The sequence below is a fragment of the Pteropus vampyrus genome, unplaced genomic scaffold, assembly GCF_000151845.1.
Source record: "Pteropus vampyrus isolate Shadow unplaced genomic scaffold, Pvam_2.0 Scaffold515, whole genome shotgun sequence".
NCBI lineage: Eukaryota > Metazoa > Chordata > Mammalia > Chiroptera > Pteropodidae > Pteropus > Pteropus vampyrus.
The window spans coordinates 567,312-586,435 of record NW_011889296.1 but is presented as its reverse complement, the minus strand read 5'-3'; the positions used below and the strand labels follow the sequence as shown (position 1 = coordinate 586,435).

The window sequence follows — 19,124 nt, the reverse complement described above, 5'->3', positions numbered from 1 at the left end:
GACTTAGTTGCAATTCTTAGTCCTGATCAACTGTCCAGGAGTCCTCCAACTTTTTGGAGGCCCTGCAAGGGTGTGAAGCTACTCGGCGTCTCCTTAATAAGCATTGTAGGTGTACGTAAGTATGGTAGCTTAGCTACTGTGTGTTCCTTTTATTCAACGGTTATACATCTGGTAAGCATTTAGTGGTGACGACTTGCTAATGGTATGTTGGTTATTTTATGCCAGGACTTCGGTATATGGGAACGTGGAGACAAGACCAACCAAGGGATCTCAGAATTGAATGCCAGTTCAGTTGGAATGGCAAAGGTAATTTTCCTTGCTTTGTTTGTCCCAAGTGTGGGGTGAGGAAGTCTGGTACACCTTTCCCATAGACAGAGGCATTCCGTGAATGTGGACCATCACCACATTAATCGTTCTTTTAAACTACAGGCAAAGTTCACATTCTCCCATTACTATGAACATGTTGGTACAGACTTCTTTCATGAGCTCTAGATTTGTGTATCCAACTGCTTTTGTAGCCTGTCTCTACTTACATAGCCTACAGGACCTCAGAGAACATATCTTAAACTAAACTCATCATCTCTACCTTTACAAAAACACACAAAAAGAGGCCTTTGCTCTTTCTATACACTGTTTGACAAAGCTTGATATCAGGAAACCACCCCTCAATCGTCTACGAGCCACACTCTCCTACAGCCCCCCATATCATTACCATTACCATCGTTACCTTTCCACTTGGCTCAATCTTTTCTTTCTCACTACTACTGCCTTCATTCTAGATCCTATCTCTGGAAACAGCAAGAAGGCATAAAATAGGACAGCAAGAACAGGATGAAACATCCATTATAACGACAAATATACAGTACTCGTTTCTCTTACTGAAAGGCAAGATTGTTTTAAAAAAAAAAAGGAAATCCAACCTTATACTGCCTATAAGAGCTCTAATATAGCAAATTGATACAGAAAGATTAAAAATTGAAGAATAGGCAAAGTCTGGCCTGCAAAAAAAAAAAAAAACCCAGCATGGTGACTATGTGGATATGAAATGAAATAGAATTCAAAGCAAAAAGCATTAACATGGAACAGAGAGGACAAAGAAAGTCAAGATAAAATTTTAAAAGGCAGAGCCTAAAATAGAAAGTCTGCTCTGGAATGTCATTTCGCTTAACTCAGACCAAAATATATTAGAAATACGAGTCAACATTGAAGCAGTTATAAGGGGGTAATTTAACAAAATCATTGCCAGTTTATGACAGAAGAAATAAACCAAAAATAAGATCACAGAAAATTTAAACTATGTAAATAATGTGCTTGAATTAGTAAATATATATATGGAGCTTTTACCTACAAAATATCCCCTGGGTAAACTTTTTCTTTTAATGTACTTTTAATTTTCAAAGTGGTATAGATATTGAGTTTATTTTTTAAAAAATCTTACTATACTTCTCTGTAACCTGTTTTTTCAACTTAATCTCATATTTCACTGAGCAACATAACCATACATCCTTCCGTGTAATTTCACACCAATAATCTAGTTTATTCTTTTCAGTTGCTGACAGCATTTTAATATTTCCTCTGTTGATGGGATTGCCTCTATTTTTTTTACTCTTCCAAATAATGTTTTACTGAGAATCCTCATACGTAGATCCTGGTGATCTTGCACAAATATTTTTGTAGAGTAGATTCCTAAAAGTACAACTATTGAGTTAAGGGATGTACACTTTAAAATTGCCCTCCAAAATAATTGCCACCGGTTTACATTTTCCCCATCCATATATGATGGATTTATGCCACTAAGTGCCCTATGCTTCGTTTTCTTCAAACCCACACTAATTCTGAATATTATCAATGCTCTTGAATAATTTGACAATATTTTAACCACTGAAAATTTTTATTTTCAAATCATTTTAGACTTAGAGAAAAGTTGCAAGAATTGTGCAAACAATTCCCATATACCCTTCACCCAAGTTCCCTACTCGTTAATATTTGCTTTAACTTTCTGTTTACACGCATACATATACACACATTATATTTTCTGAACTACTTGAGTCAGTTGCAGATGTGATGCCCCATTTCTCCTAAATACTTCCGTATGAATTTCCTCAAAGACTCTTTCATAACCATGGTACAATCATCAAAACCAGGAAGTGAACACTGGCATTATACTACCACGTAATCCGTAGACCCCATTCAAATTTTTTTAATTGTCCCAATAATGTCATTTATGACAAAGCAAAACAAAACAAAACACTACCTCTTGTGATTCAGGATCCAATCCAGGATAATATGTTACATTTAGTTTTGATGTCTCTTAGGTTCCTTTAACCTTCAGACTATACTTGCCTTTCATGACCTTGGCATTTTTTAAGAGTACAGTCCCTCAATTAAATTTTGTGTGGTATTTCCTTGTGATTTGATTCAATTTATGCATTTTTTTTGGAAAGAATACCACAGAGATGATGCTCTGTTCTCAGTATATTATCATGAGGTATACAATATGGATTTGTCCCATTGTTGATGTTAATGTTGATGACTTTGGTATCGTGCTATCTGCTTCCTTTTTCCACTGTACATTTGCTGTTTCCTCATTGTAATTAAGAAGTATTTTGTACCAGGCTAACTTCTACGTACCCTTTAGGTCTCAGTTTAGACATCATTTCTCCAGCGAAGCTTTCAAGAACTGCCTGCTATTCTAAAGACTAAGTCAGTTCTGCCTCATAATTGAGGAACTGCAGATAACTAATAAATACTTGAAAGAATGTTAGCAAATTAATGTAACAGACACACTTTTTTTTCTATCAAATTAGGAAAACTTTGTAAGCTAATACTTTGCCTTTAAAGGTACTGTTATACACTGCTGGTGATAGTTGGTACACCTTCCGTGAAAAGCAACTTAGCATTATATCTTAAAAATTGTTTATAACCTCTGACCCAGTGATTCTACTTCAGGGAATTAACTCTTAGAAAAATAAGTCAAAATGAAAAAGATTATTCTGTTAGCTCAGCAGCTGTGTGCTAAGCATTGGAGAAAACACAGTCCCTGACCTCGAAGAATTTATAATTTTACCAAGAGATGTTTATCAGAGCTCTGTTTCTAATAGCACACAGTTTAAGGCAACCCAGATTTCCAACAATTGGTAAAGGGCGAAATAAACTTTATCACAGCCATATGAGAGAATATTATGTTGTGATAGAGTTTTTATAACATGGAGAAACACTTATGCTATACTACCCAAATTTCATACCAGACATGGTCTCAACTATAGAGAAAGGTGCATAGAAAATAACTAATAGGAAAGATGTCAAAAATATTACCTGATTATTTTGGCTGATTTTTCATACCTTTTATACTGTCATTTGTTTTTGAAATATTCTATAAGGAGTGTCTTTTACTTTTTTAAAAAAATTAATTTATTTAAATTAATTTCAAGTATTCGCTACATTGGTTAGACATCTATATAGTTCATAAAATGATCCCCCACCTAGCCATCATATTAATGCTAACTGTATTCCCTATGCCGTGCTCCCCATCCCCGTAGCCAACTATCAACTACTGATTTGTACTTCTTCACTCCATTCTCCTAGCCCCCAACCTCCCTCCCCTGTCTGTCACCTAATTGTCCACTATATTTGTGACTATGTTTTGGATTAGTTCGTTCTTTTTGTTCCTTAGATTCCGCATATAAGTGAAATCATATGGTATTTATCTTGCTGTCTGACTTATTTCACTTAGTGTAATAACCTCTAGGTCCGTCCATGTCGTTGCAAATGGTAGGATTTCCTTCTTTTAATGGCTGAGTAATTTTCCATTGTATAATTTCTTTATCCAGTCGTCTGTTCATGGGCATTTAGGTTCCTTCTATATCTTGGCTATTATAAATTGTGCTGCCATGAATATTGGAGTACATAGATGTTTATGAATTATTGTTTTGGTTTTCTTTGGATAAATGCCCAGAAGTGCAATTGCTGGGTCAAAAGGTAGATCCATTTTTAATTTTTTGAGAAACCTCCAGACTGTTTTCCATAGCCCTGTATCAATTTGTAACCCCACCAACAATGTATGAGGGTTCCCTTATCTCCACATCCTCACCAACACTTGTGAGGATTTTGTTAGGTGTGAGGTGATATCTGGCAGGTGTGAGGTGATATCTCATTGTGGTTTTAATTTGCATTACTCTGGTGGTTAGCGACCTTGAGCATCTTTTCATATGTCTATTAACCGTGTGTATTTCTTCTTTGGAGAAGTATCTGTTCAGGTCTTCTGCCCATTTTTTAATTGGATTGTTTTTTGTTGTTGTTGTTGAGTTGTATAAGTTCTTTATATATTCTAAATATTAACCCCTTATCAGATGTATCATTAGTTAATGTCTTTTCCCAAACAGTCAGTTGTCTTTTTGTTTCGTTGACAGTTTCCTTTGCTGTACAAATCTTTTTAGTTTGATGTAGTTGCATTTGTTTTTCTTTTGTTTCCCTTGCCCGAGGAGATATATCTGAAAAGAAATTCCTGTTAGTAATATCAGAGAGTTTACTGCCTATGTTTTCTTCTAGAAGTTTTATGGTTTTGAGTTTTATATTTAAGTCTTTAATCCATTTTGAGTCTATTCTTGTATACAGTGTAAGAAGGTGGTTCAGCTTCTTGTTTTTGCATGTCTGTACAATTTTCCCAACACCATTTATTGAAGAGACTGTCTTTACCCCATTGTATATTCTTACTTCCTTTGTCACATATTAAGTGAGCGTATAGGCGTGGATTTATTTCTGGGCTCTCGATTCTGTTCCATTGATCAATGTATCTGTTTTTATACCAGTACCATGCTGTTTTGATTACTGTAGCCTTATAGTATTGTTTGATATTAGATAGTGTGATACCTCCAACTTTGTTCTTTTTTCTCAAGATTCCCATGGCTATTTGGAATTTTTTATGGTTCTATATAAATTTTAGGATTATTTGTTCTAGCTCTCTGAAAAATGCCATTGGTATTTTCATAGGGATTGCATTGAATCTATAGATTGCTTTGGGTAGTGTGGCCATTTTAATGATGTTGATTCTTCGTACCCATGAGCACAGTATATGCTTCTTTTTATTTGTATATTCTTCAGTTTCTTTTTTCAATGACAATTTTCTGAAAACGGGTCTTCTACCTTCATGGTTAATTTGTTTCCCAGGTAATTTATAGTTTTCAGTGCAATTGTAAATGGGATTGTTTTCTTAATTTGTCTTTCTGAAAGTTCATCATTGGTGTATAAAAATGCCACTGACTTCTGAATATTTATTTTGAAACCTGCTACATCTAGAGTCCATGGTTATTTCTCCTCTTTCATTTCTGATTTTATTTATTTGAGTCCTCTATTTTTTTCCTTGATGAGTCTGGCTAAGGGTTTGTCAATTTTGTTTATCCTTTCGAAGAACCAGCTCTTGGTTTCATTAATCATTTGTATTGTTTTCCTAGACCGTTATTTCCTTTATTTCTGCTCTGATCTTTATTATTTGCTTCCTTCTGTTCACTTTGGGCTTTGTTTGCTGTTCTTTTTCTAGTTCTTTTAGGTGTAATGTCAGATTGTTTATTTGAGCTTTTTTCTGTTTCTTGAGGTAGGCCTCTATTGCTATGGATTTCCCTCTTAGGACTGCTTTCACTGTGTCCCATAGATTTTGAGTCATTGTATTTTCATTTTCATTTGTCTCTAGGTATCTTTTAATTTCTTCCTTGATCTCATTGATAACACATTCATTGTTTAGTGGCATGTTATTTAGCCTCCATGTGTTTGTGTATTTTCCAATTTTTTTCTTGTAGTTGATTTCATATCATTGTGATCGGAGAAGACAGTTGATATGATTTCAATCTTCTTAAATTTATTGAGACTTGATTTGTGTCCTAACGTGTGATCTGTCCTAGAAAATGTTCCATGTGCACTTGAGAAGAATGTATATTTTGCTGCTTTGGGATAAAATGCTCTGAAAATATCTATTAAATCCATATGTTCTAGTTTATCTTTTAGCCCCATTGTTTCCTTGTTGATTCTTTGCCTGGAAGATCTGTCCATTGGTGTCAATGGGGTGTTAAAGTCTCCTACTATGAATGTTTTACTGTTGATCTCTCCTTTCATGTCAGTCAATAATTGCTTTATGTATGTAGGTGCTCCTATGTAGGGTATGTGTATGTTTACTAGGGTTATGTCCTCTTGATTTGTTGATCCCTTTATCATTATGTAATGCCCTTCTTTGTTATTATAGCCTCTGTTTAAAGTCTATTTTATGTGATATAAGAATCACTGCCCTGGCTTTTTTTTTTCATTTCCATTTGTGTGAAATATGTCTTTCTATCCATTTTCTTTCAGTCTATGAGTGTCATTTGATCTGAAGTGGATCTCTTGTAGACAGTATATGCATGGGCCTTGTTTTCTTATCCATTCAGCTATGCTATGTCTTTTGATTGGAACATTTAATACATTTGCATTGAAAGTGATTACTGATAGGTACATAGTTATTGCCATTTTATTATTCATATTTGTTATTTCTATTTTCTTTTTTACCCCTTCTCTTTTTACAGAAGACCCTTTAACATTTCTTGTAATGCTGGCTTGTTGGTGATGACTTCCTTAAGCTTTTTCCTGTCTGGGAAGCACTTTATCTCACCTTCCATTTTAATCGAAAGCCTTGCTGGGTAGAGTATTTGTGTTTATAGATTCTCATTTTTCATAACTTTGAATATTTCTCGCCAATCCCTTCTGGCCTGCAATTTTTCCATTGAAAAATCAGCAGTCATTCTTGTGGGAATACCCTTGTAAGTACTTGGCTGCCTTTCTCTTGCTGCTTTTAAGGTTCTCTCTTTGTCTTTGACCTTTGGCATTTTAATTATGAGGTGTCTTGGTGTGGGTCTGTTTGAATTCCTCTTGTTTGGGACTCTTTGTGCTTCCTCATCTTGTATGTCTAATACCTTTGCCAGGTTAGGGAAATTTTCTGTCATTATTCCTTCAAATAGATTCTGAATCCCTTGCTCTCTCTTCCCCTTCAGGTACTCCTATGATCTGGATATTGTTACGCTTCATGTTGTCCCAGAGGTCTCTTAAACTATCCTCATTTTTTAAAATTCATTTTTCTTTTGGTTGTTCCAATTGGGTGTATTCTGCTACCTTGTCTTCCAATTCAGTGATTCGATCTTCTGCTTCGGCCAGTGTATTGTTGATTCCTTTTAGTGTATTCTTCATTTCAGTTATTGTATTCCTCATTTCTGTCTGGTTCTTTTTTTGTGGTTCCTATGTCTTTTTTATGCTTCCTCTCTCTTGAGGTTCTCATTGTGCTCCTCCATTCTCCCCATAAGTTCACTGAGCATCCTTATAACCATTATTTTGAACTCTGTCTCTGGTAGGTTGCTTACCTCCATTTCATTTAGCTTATTTTCTGGGATTTTCTCCTGTTGTTTCATTTGTGGCATGTTTCTTTGTTTTCTCATTTTATTAGACTCTCTGTGTTTGATTGTACGTGTCAGGAATATTTGTTTTGTCTCTCAGCCTTGGCCAGATGGCGTAATATGGAAGGTGTCCTGTGTGGCCCAGTGGCACACTCTCCTTGATCTCCTATGCGGGGGGGTTCTGGACGTGATCTTTGTGTGGGTTGAGTGTAGTCTTTTGTTTTAGCTAAGCCTTTATTGGTGTTAGTACCTCAGTGGATGGGATTAATGCTCAGGCTGACTAATTGTGGGAATTGGCTGCACCCACAGGCTAAGAGTTGCTGTATGCAAGCTGACCCCACTGAGTGGGATTTGCCCTAGCATGCTTGTGTACTTGTTGCAACCACCCTTTGTGTGTACCAGTAATGGAGCTAGTCAGGAGTTGCTCTGATGTTGTCTAGTGTCAGCCTCCAGATGCATTGGTTTTGTGGCCCCTTGGGAGGGGCTCCCCCATAGGCCAAGGTCAGCCACTGCTTTTGATTGCTCAGGGCTACCCGGTGGGAACTGCAAAGCAACCCACAGATGGTTGTTGCCTATGCTGGATGTATAGTTAAGTGGAAGAGATAGTGCTGTAGGCAGCGGTCGGTTATCCCCCATCCCTGACCTAGGGCAGTTTAGTAGAGTGACCAGTGCTCCTCAAGGGCTGACACTGTCTGTCTATTGCCTGTAAGTTTCTGAAACTAGATGAGCCTCTGGGTGATATGTGTGTTGGGTGGTGCAGGGACCCTGGGAGTCTCCTGGGTCTATTGATAAATTTCCCCCTGTCACTACAGTGTCAGTTTACATGACAATGCTGTCTCTGTGGCTCTCTGTACAAGTTTCCAATCATAGCAAGGTCAGCTGCTGCCCACCTTGGGCCTGAATGCGCCACCCCAGGGCAGGAGCAGCTGCCTTTCAATGTGCGACAAGCACTTTGTGTATTGGGTGGGGCAGGAGCTCAGGGAGTCGAGGGCCGTCAGGCCAGTATAGACCCCTGCAATCTCCTCAAGAGATTTTGCAGCTCGTACAGGCAGCAGTGGTCTGCCCACAACTGTTTTCCCCTAAACGCGCTCACTGTGCTGGCCAAGGTCTGGTACCTGTGCTGACTGCACAACCCCAGAGCCAAGCAGGGCACAAGAGGCTGCTTGTCAATGGGCTGCAGGTACTTTGTGGCTTGAGAGAGGTGAGATCTCAGAGAGATAAGGTCCATCAGGTCAACACAGCCTCAGTTTTGCTGCAAATTTTGTGCCCGAGCGTTCCTGCTAGTCCATCTTCCCTCCAGACTTTTAGTTTTATAATCAGAAAAACAAGAAATTAAAAAGCAAATTCTAGTTTTAAAGTCTGCTGCTTGAGTTTCTATAACATCCCTCTTTTTTAATGTATTTTTTCTTGTTTTTATTAAATTTATTGGGGTAACATTGGTTAGTAACATTATATAAATTTCAGGGGTACAACTTGATAATATGACATCTGAATACTTTATGGTATGCTCAGCACCCAAAGTCTAGTCTCCTGTCGTCACCATATATTTGACCCCCTTTACCCTCTTCATCTTCCCCTACCTGCCTTCCCCTCTGGTAACCATCCTTCCATTGTCTGTGTCTATGAGGTTTTTTTTTGTTTGTTTGTTTGTTGCTTATTGTTTTATATCCCACATGAGTGAAATCATATGGTTCTTGTCTTTTTCCATTTGACTTATTTCACTCAGCATCATACGCTCCAGATCCATCCATGTTGTTGTAAATGGTAAAATTTCATCTTTATAATGGCTGAGTAGTATTCCATTGTATACATGGTACCACATTTTCTTTATTGAATCATCCGTTGAAGGACATTTAGATTGTGTCCATATCTTGGCTATTGTAAATAATGCTGCAGTGAACATAGGGGGACATATATCTTTAGGAATATGTGTTTTCAAGTTTTTCAGGTAGATACCCAGCAGAGGGAATGCTGGGTCACATGGTTGTTGTATTCTTAATTCTTTGAGATACCTCCATACTGTTTTCCATAGTGGCTGCACCAATTTATATTCCCACCAGCACTATACGAGAGTTCCCTTTTTCCACAACCTCTCCAACACTTGTTATTACTTGTCCTCTTGATAATCACCATCCTAACAGGAGGTGTGGTATCTCATTGTGGTTTTCATTTGCATTTACCTGATAGCTAGTGATGTTGAGCATTTTTAAATATATGTTGTTTATATGTCTTCCTTAGAAAAGTGTTCAGGTCCTCTACCAACTTTTAAATCAGATTTTTTGTTTGTTTGTTTGTTTGTTTGTTTTTGAGTTCTTTATATATTTTGGATATTGGCCCCTTATTGGAGATATCATTTACAGATATCTTCTCCCATTTGATTAGGCGCCTTTTGTTTGGTTGATGCTTTCTCTTGCTGTGCTTTTTAGTTCGATATAGTCTCCTTCATTTATTTTTGCTTTTTACTTCCGTCGCCTTTGGGGTCAAATTCATAAAATCCTTTCTGAGATCAAGGTCCATAAGTTTAGTGCCTATGCTTTCTTCTATGTATTTTATTGTTGCCACAAATGGCAGGATTTTGTATTTCTAATGGCTGAATTATATTTTAATTACTATAGCTTTGTAGTAGTGTTTGAAATCAGGAATTGTTATGCTCCAGCTGTTCTTCTTTCCCATGTTTGCTTTGGCTGTTTGTGGCCTTTTGTGGTTCCATACAAATTTTAGGATTTTTTTCTATTTCTGTGTAAAATGCCATTGACATTTTGATGGGAATTCTATTCGATCTATAGATAGCTTTGGGTAGTATGGAAATTTTAGCAATATTAATTCTAATTCATGAACATGGAATATCTTTCCACTTGTTAATGTCTTCAGTTTCTTTTATCAAACTGTTGTATTTTTCATTGTATGGACCTTTCACCTCCTTGGTTAAATTTATTTGTTAAGTACTTTATTGCTTTTGATGACGTTCTAAATTAGATATTTTTATTTTTCGGAGATTTTGTTGTTAGTGTACAGAAACACCAGATTTCTGTATGCTGACTTTATATCCTGCAACCCAACTGATTTCATTTAGTTCCAATAGTTTTTTGGTTGAGCTCTTAGGGTTTTCTTTATGCAAGATAAAGTCATCTGCAAATAATGGCAATTTTACTTCTTCCTTTGTGATTTGGGTGCCTTTTATTTCTTTGTCTTGCCTAATTGCTATGGCTGGTACTTTTAGCAATATATTGAATAATAGTGGTGAGAGTGGGCACGTTTGTCCTATTTCTGATCTTAGAGGAAAAGCTTTCAGATTTTCACTGTAAGGAGAAGCTTTTAAATTTTGAGTATGATGTTAGCTGCGGGTTTGTCGTACATGGCTTTTATTACGTTGAGGTATGTTCCCTCTATATTGAATTTGTTGAGGGTTTTTATCATAAAAGGATGACTGCAACATCCATCTTAACTGTCTCTGGGACAGCATGAGAGGCAAAGAACAATTCAGAGGCCCCTGGGGATAAAGAATGTTATTGTATTTCCTGTTCTGCCGAACATATTCAATAGAACATTATGTGCATTCCTATGATACTGAGGTTACAGGGAGAAGAAACACATATCTTTCTAATGCTGAAGTTGACCTTTGCTTCTTTTTTCCTCCCAGGCAGCCCTAGAAGCACTAGATGAACTGGATCTGTTTGGTGTGAAAGGTGGGCCCCAATCAGTTATCCATGTCCTGGCTGATGAAGTGCAGCACTGCCAGGTAAGAAAATGATGGAGCACATAGAAAATTTCATTCTTACCTAGAATCAGACTTAGCATGGACTTTGGAATAAGGAGACCTGTTGGAGAGAGTACATAATCGCATTTATTACCAAGTGCCCAAAATGTCTTAGCAAACATTCTATACTGAAATAAGCCTGATATAGCATGAGCTGTAACATAGATCATAGTCTGTTCTCTCACCAAGGTTATAAAGGGATCCCATCATATTATATGAAATTCTCCATTGCTGTCATATCAAAGGTCTGCTTTTCTAAGTATGGCAAGAGAACAAGGGTGGTTGATTTTGAGTGCTCACGATAAGGCCTCTGAGACATTCTCTTGTCCCAGGTTGCTCTAGGGTTAGATGTTTAGAGATTAAACTGTTTAAGTGGTAAGCGCATATCTTCAGTTTCGCTTAGGATTGCTCTGTATCGAAAGATTAAGGTTCTTCTCATTGGCAAGATGACTTCTCTTCTTCAAACCCTGATCAGACAATCCATAATGTTATAGTGAATATAAACTCACCTTCTAATTTTAAAAACAAAATTTTTCATGGAAAAGATAAATGTCAGGAGTATAGGAGCTGAGCCTTCCATTCCCTCCTTCTCAGCAGCTGAGTTTTCTTTTTAATACTTAAACAGTTGCAAATGGAGCAACAGAGTGGTGAGCAGAATAATGATGTTAGAGTATTCTTTATCCATTAGCAACTGCTTAAGCATCAGGATTGGAAAACATTGAGAATAGGCTTGAGATAAGGGATAACTCATAGAAATAGCTAGTTGCCTAAGCTCTCAGTATTGAATAATGTTTAGTTTTTTTTTGAATGATCCTCATCTACATAAATCTTTTGAAGCTGAATGTTAGTCTTATAACCCCAAATTATTCACTAATGTGCTACATTTAACTTCTTTTCTCTTAGTCTATCCTTAATTCAATACTCCCTCGGGCTTCAACATCCAAAGAGGTTGACGCCAGTCTACTTTCAGTTATTTCCTTCCCAGCCTTTGCAGTAGAGGATAATCAGTTGGTGGAGGTCACAAAACAGGAAATCATCACCAAGCTTCAGGTATGTCTTTATGTGCCTTTCTTTTCTTTAAGGCTCAGACTTTAAGGGGAAATTAGTAACTTTTGGGGTGTCGAGTATTTTCTGTGTCAGTGATTTAACCGAATGATCAGGGTTAATATCACCAATAACAAGCCATATTGACACCATGTGCCCCTGATACAGTGTATAACCTCAGTCTAATCATGGGAAGACATCAGACAATGCCAAATTGAGGGACATTCTACAAAATAACCAACGGGCAGGCTTCTAAAGTATCAAGGTGACACTTATACAAGGAAAGGCTGAGGAACTGTCGCAGATCGAAAGAGACAAAGCAGACATAACAACTAAATGCAGTGGGATCCCAAATCAGATACTGGAACAGAAAAACGCCATTAGTGGAAAACTTGGTGAAATCCAAAAAAGTTCTGCACTTGGGTCAATAACGTTGTACCGAAGTGAACTTTTTAGTTTTGATAGATGTTCTGTGGTAAATGTTGTGAAAGATGGTTAATATAAGGGGAGTAGTTGAAGGGTATATTGGAGACTCTGGTTTTGCAACTCTTCTGTAAGTAGGTCTTGAATTATCTCAAAAATTAAAAAATACATTTTCTTTTTCTTTTATTTTAAAGCCTGTGGTCTCTTATGAGTTTCGTGAGGAACAACACGTACATTAGTGATTGAGCTGTCACAGACTTACCCTGTGGTGGAAAGCCACAGAAGGATAATATTAGGAACTCTGCTTTAGGGAGGAGCCCGTTACTTATAACCCCAAATTATTCACTAATGTGCTACATTTGACTTCTTTTCTCTTAGTCTATCCTTAATTCAATACTCCCTCGGGCTTCAACATTCAATACTCCCTCGGGCCTTCACTTGAAATCACAGTGTTGAAATTGGTTTCTGCTGCTGGGCTATTAACAGGGTTTTTAAATTATTTTTTTAACTGTCGTGTCTAGTGTTGTTGATGGGTTGGCTCATGTAGCTGTTGCAAAGGATGTATTTCTGGTTAATTTTATGGCTGGACCAATGTACATGTGTCTCACTTTTTTTCTCTGCATTTGCAGGGTCGTTATGGTTGCTGTCGCTTTCTACGAGATGGATATAAAACTCCCAAAGAGGTAGGTTTCTCCTCCTCAAAATGAGACCAAGGTAGAATGGTCACTACTATCTGCAGCCTCATTCAGAGAAAATACTTACCTTGCTGATGATACTTAAAATAATCAGTAGTTATTACTACCTTTGTTGGGCTTAGTTGCCAAGTCCTGTGTGTCAGCATTTCTGGATTAATACAATAGAGGAAGGTGTAGTCCTTCTACCTCTTGCAGTTGGTTAGTTTCAGGAAAGAGGTCCTGATGGATGCTTAAATCAGTGGATGAAAGTTCAGGCAGAAACAGAACATTTGCATAGTCTCAAAGCATCTCCACCCCCCAAAAATATTTAATAATTATAAAGGGAAAAAAATTTTCCATCAGTAGATCTTTCTGCCCTCCTTCCACATTTTCAGTTGGTTAGTTCTAAATACTTCTTCCTCCTGAAAAGCTAACTTCCTTTTGTCATACTTGTCAAATATTTCTCCTTGGAAATATTAATGGAAAAAATTAAATAGTATTTAAAGGAATTGTTAGTCAATAAGAAGCACTTTCAGTAACAATGTAAACATCATTTAAGGTTGAGATTTTCTGGTTTAGAGCCATTATAATTTTTTTTAATCATTGAGCTTAAGCTCTCTGGTCTTCTTCCTCTCTTCAACTTTATTCTTTTTTTTTTCAACTTTATTCTTTAGCCTTGTTGACTTCTGTCCCAGCCAATCTACTAAAATCATGCTCCGAAACATCATAATTCCTAAGTGACCAGTCCAATAGCCTCTTTTTCAGTCCTTGTTCTCGTTGACTTTTCTAGTATAGGGACTATTACCTATCCCTACGTTTTCTTGAAATTCTCTTTCTATTTTAATTTCCACAACAGTGCACCATCCTATTTCTTCTCCCCTTCTTGTATTTCACTCAATGAACTGAGAGTTTTCCAAGATTCTGTTCTTGGGCCTTTCATTATATACAGGTAGTATGTCTATAACCCAACCCATGTTTCATGTATCACCTCTATAAAATGATTCCCAAACCCTCACCTCTTGCTGTCCTAAACACTTTTATTTGTATGTTCTGCTGATCCCTAAAACTTAAGAAGTATAAAACAAAACTCAGATTTATTACAGATTAATCTCACTTCTTCATACACTTGCCTGTAGTGTCATCATTGTCCCAGTTCTACTAGTTACAAGTCACATCACAAAGTCCTTGTTAACGGATAGGAGTATGTACGTGCTCTTCCTTCTCCGAAACTAAGTATCAGTAGTGAAAGGCCGTATTGTAATATCTGTGAACTGAAGCTATATGTCTGACCTTAGAGTGATAAGGCAGACTTTGTTTATTATGTTTTTATCAGGATCCCAATCGTCTATACTATGAACCAGCTGAGCTGAAGTTATTTGAAAACATAGAATGTGAATGGCCATTGTTCTGGACGTACTTTATCCTTGATGGGATCTTCAGTGGCAATGCAGAACAGGTAATGTGCTGGGGAAAGAGCTTTTCAGCAGAATGTTCTTATGTTTTCCTCTTTCAGTTAATGGCTGTGTTAACCCTGTGTTCAAAATGGAAGTCTCCCTTAATAGGGAGGAGACAGAGTTGTCTTCTAGAAACCGATAGTTGAGGGTGCACAGTTAGGATTTGAAGACCCAGATAGTGTCATCGCTACGACTTGGCTTTTAACAAATATGGAAAGCAAAGTAGCAATCCTTGTCTACTCACCACAGGCACTAGAGGTACTTGAATTTACTTCGTGACTTTGTATGTCTTTTTAAAAATAAATCTTCGATAAAATGTTCTCACTTTAGCCAAAAAACCCTACCAAAACAAATAAAAAACCCAACGATCCACTCATACTCTGTCCTCACCCCCGAGATGGTCACCATTGCTTTTTTAGCTACATGAATAAAGTAGTTTAGAAACCATCATTGGAAAATAGTGAGATTGAGAACTTAGTTGAGTAAGTTTAGTGTCAGGCATTCTACAAATTGGCTGTGGTCTAAACTTGGACATAAATCCAATGCATTTGGGAGCCACTTATCCTTGGCTATATGAAATACGGTTTTGTGTAATTTGAGTGCTCTGGCCAACATTAATCATCTGCCAATATGAGTTTAAATAATAGGGTTACATGAAAGTTTCAGGGTCCACAAGGTGTTATTTTACTGTAAATTTTAGTAAATTATAGAGTATCCTATTTTTGACCACCTATTTTGTTTCTACCATTTTTCTCAGCTCTTCTCAAATTTTACCAAATTGTTTATGAAAAACTTTGCTTGCTCAAAAAATATTTATTTATCAAATATGCCTACGAAGTATAATGCACATTCAACTTTTTTTTTTCTTTTTAACTCGGGTTGGCGGTGGAAAGATTTGGAAGACCTAGATTCTTTTTTGGCTTCACTGCTGACCATTGAGTAGCCCAAGTATTGTCATTGACTTCTTTGGTTTCTCTGTGCATGTGATGAGAATCTTTTTCACTATTCATGGAAGAAGATGTCCCTAAAGTTCTTTGCATTTCACACACAGAGACATGTTGTAAGTGCAAGGTACAGTCAGTTCAGCTATAATGAGACATATATGCTCCTAAAAAATCACCATGCTCTGCATATTTGACAGGTAAAAGCTATAGGGCTTGTGGGAAAATAGGGTTCGGGTACAACACCTAAAAAGTTGGTCAGAAATCTATACAAAATGATAAGACCCTAATCAAAACAGTATCACAGCTTTATACATGTTAAATAGTTATGGAATACACAGATAAATACCACAGCATCTATGGCACCTGTACCTTGAAAAAGACCTGAAATGTGCTTGTGGATGTGTACACCCATGTTCCCAGCAGCTCGCCCAGGCCCTCACGTCTGCCACTGTGTACACCAGAGAAAGAGAACAAAAGACAGCTAGCAAAAGAGTGAGAGAAAGGATAAAAAGAACAGGGAACAGAGAGGATAAAAAGAACAGGGAACAAATAGACCTAGAAGAAACCCTTTTATTGTATTACTAATCTACAGCAAATTGTTAAGCAAAAGATGTAAATGTGACCATAATAGAAACTTAATTTGCCAAGTAAAATACAATTTCAAAAGACAGTATGCGTAAAGTGAAGAAACTATCGTGAGGACATTACGTAGTAGGTGGAAATAGGCTCGTTGGAGGCAAGCTGTCTTAGACTCAAAACTGGGCTCAACCTTGCACTTGCTGTGTGATCTTCCACAAGTTCATAACCTCTTCGAGCTTTAATTTCCTTATAAAATGTCTGTAATTACACATACTTCCTAGGATGGTTATTAGCATTCAATGGGGAAGGCTCATGGAACTCTTAGCATAGCGTCTGGCCTGCAGTAAACAGTTAATAAATGCTAGTGCCTGTCCCGCTCCTTTTTCTTCGGTGAATGGGTTCCTTTGCAATGGGGCCTAGGTCCGCAAAGGAAATGCTCAGGAAGTGTTTTTCTCCCGTTCTTCCACCCACAGGTTCAAGAATATAGAGAGGCTCTTGAAGAAGTGCTCATCAAGGGCAAAAATGGAGTCGTACTTCTGCCAGAGCTCTACAGTGTCCCTCCTGACAAGGTCAGTGGGACGGTGTCGGGACATGGAGCTCGGCACGATGGCCTTGTTTCAGTCAAAGAATGTTTACCATCTTTGGATTTTAATGTTCTAAAAGTTTGTCTTTAGGGCAATGAAAATCTAATTCTGTTCCTCGAAAACACATTTTTAAAGCAGTCCTGGTTGTGGCACGGCAGACCAGGGTAAGACCAGACCTTAACGGAGCCATGCCCAGTGTATACTTACCCTCCGACTCGCCAGCACGTGCACATTCCACGTGTGTTGCCTTGCTGCGTGTTGGCCATACTTTTAAAAAATGAAGTGAATTGTTCAGAGACTGATTTTTTTTAAAGGCCAAACCTTGAGGTTGTGAACAATACGGAGATAAGTGGGGAGAAACACAGGGATGCTCTATGTGAACTCGCGGGATTTGGCATTCTTTGTTTTGAGGCCAGTAATCTGCGATTGTTAGAGTAGATTAGTCTTGGAAAATGGATCTCCATTTTCCCAAAATGCTAGTCAGGAGGAGCATTGTTCCTCTTTTCCGTTGCGAAGGAGCATCAGCGTGGGAAGGACATGCTCTTCCATTCAGGTGCAGGTGGGAGGGTTAGGCTCCTGGCAGCACCAGCAGCGTTACCGAGAGCTGTTTGGAAATGCAGGTTCCAGGCCTTTGCTCACAGCTGTGCAGCCAGGATCAGCCTGGGGACAACATCTGTAGCTGACCTGGACCCACACACGGTTGGCGGAGCATTGCCCTGGGCTACAGTCACACTGCTTGGCTTTTCAGTGTATTGCTGCATGTGTGACATTTTGTAGAATGTGAACCACAATCTAGATTCAGCGTTTTTGTTGTCTAGCACCTTAAACCTTCCATCATCCTTCCTTTGGCCTCTGTCTTTCATTGTAGGTGGATGAAGAATATCAAAATCCTCACACTGTGGACCGAGTCCCCATGGGCAAGTTGCCTCATATGTGGGGTCAGTCTCTGTACATCCTGGGAAGCTTGATGGCAGAGGTAAGGGGAAACTTCAAGGCTCTTCCACTGTTTTCCTGCTTCGCTCACCATAGTAATCAGATTTGTGAGTGGCTCATTAAATCTTTTGCCTTTTGTATCCTGCCTTATTTACAGATTTTCCTCCAGGTCCTTAGAGTAGGAGCACGGCCAGTCCCTGACAAAAATCTCTTACCCTGGCAAGCATGTCCTTCATGCCACCCACGGCTGCCTACCTTGGCACTGTAGTTGGAGCTGCTCCAGGGTCAGGCCCGAGACCTTTCCGTTTCAAAGCACCCGTAGTGCCTTGCTCACGAATTCAGTCACGCTTACATAGTAATGACTGCTAATGGATCTAAGCGCTAACTTTTCCAAACAACATAATTTTTCATTATTTCATCGAATAAACTGCTAAGATCATTTTAGGCCCCATGACAAGTGGGGACATTATAGTTTTTTAGGGACTCTTTAAATGTTTCATATATTAAATTCTGCTGATACAGCTCTTCAATAGGCACTTGGGAATTTCATTCTGTCCAGCTAATTTGTGACATTTTGAGCACATAAGAAGGCCTCTCTTTCTCAAAGTTGTCCAGATTTACTGATAGACCTACTTCCCTATCACAGTTTGTCATGGTAAGTTATCATCCCGGCTCCAGGAGGATCTGGGAGATGTAGACTTAACTCTCTTTTCTGAGCCAGACTTTTTGACCTATTCATAAATGACTCTTTCCTGCAGCTGTTTTTGTTTTGTTTTTCCAGTTCTATTGAGATATAATTTACATCACTCTGAGTGTCAGATGTACGTGGTACCGGGTTATGGCACTGGTATATTATTTCTCCTCAAACATTAGGTTTTTTTTGAGATACAATAACCTGTCTTTTTATCATCTTTCTTTAGGGATTTTTAGCTCCTGGAGAAGTCGATCCCCTGAATCGTAGGTTTTCTACAGTACCGAAGCCAGATGTTGTGGTTCAAGGTAAGTATTCTTATTCTCATCAGCAGACACTTCATATTAAAGATCTGGTTTGGCCAGTAAATGTTGACTTTTTTCTTTATCATATATTTCGTTAGGCTTCAAAAAGTATAGAATGAACTCGGTTCTGTTTGGTTTCAAAATTACTACTAATCTTAATCATGAATAAATGCTTAGTAAGCATTGCTATTTGACACTCTTAACCACTCCTTACTTCTGGAAATACTTTTCATCGTCATGATATCAGAGCCTTCTAAGCATTCCTTCTGTGCTTTTTTGCTAGTAGTCCTTTCTTCCTATATGCTCCTAAGGATCGTGTAGTCTCAT

At 37.9% G+C, this 19,124-nt stretch overlaps 1 protein-coding gene across 4 annotated transcripts in view; it reads left to right on the top strand.

The window, feature by feature from the left end:
• The window catches only part of PHKA1 (phosphorylase kinase regulatory subunit alpha 1), a 94,389-nt gene that overhangs the window by 14,342 nt on the left and 60,923 nt on the right, over nt 1-19,124 (top strand). For all 4 annotated transcript variants that reach the window (XM_023524978.1, XM_011383358.2, XM_011383357.2 and 1 more), the window contains exons 6-13: nt 226-306; nt 11,050-11,148; nt 12,070-12,216; nt 13,263-13,316; nt 14,641-14,763; nt 16,758-16,853; nt 17,737-17,844; nt 18,722-18,800. In XM_023524978.1, coding sequence (XP_023380746.1) covers nt 226-306; nt 11,050-11,148; nt 12,070-12,216; nt 13,263-13,316; nt 14,641-14,763; nt 16,758-16,853; nt 17,737-17,844; nt 18,722-18,800 — 787 coding nt within the window. The remainder of the gene's footprint in view (nt 1-225; nt 307-11,049; nt 11,149-12,069; nt 12,217-13,262; nt 13,317-14,640; nt 14,764-16,757; nt 16,854-17,736; nt 17,845-18,721; nt 18,801-19,124) is intronic.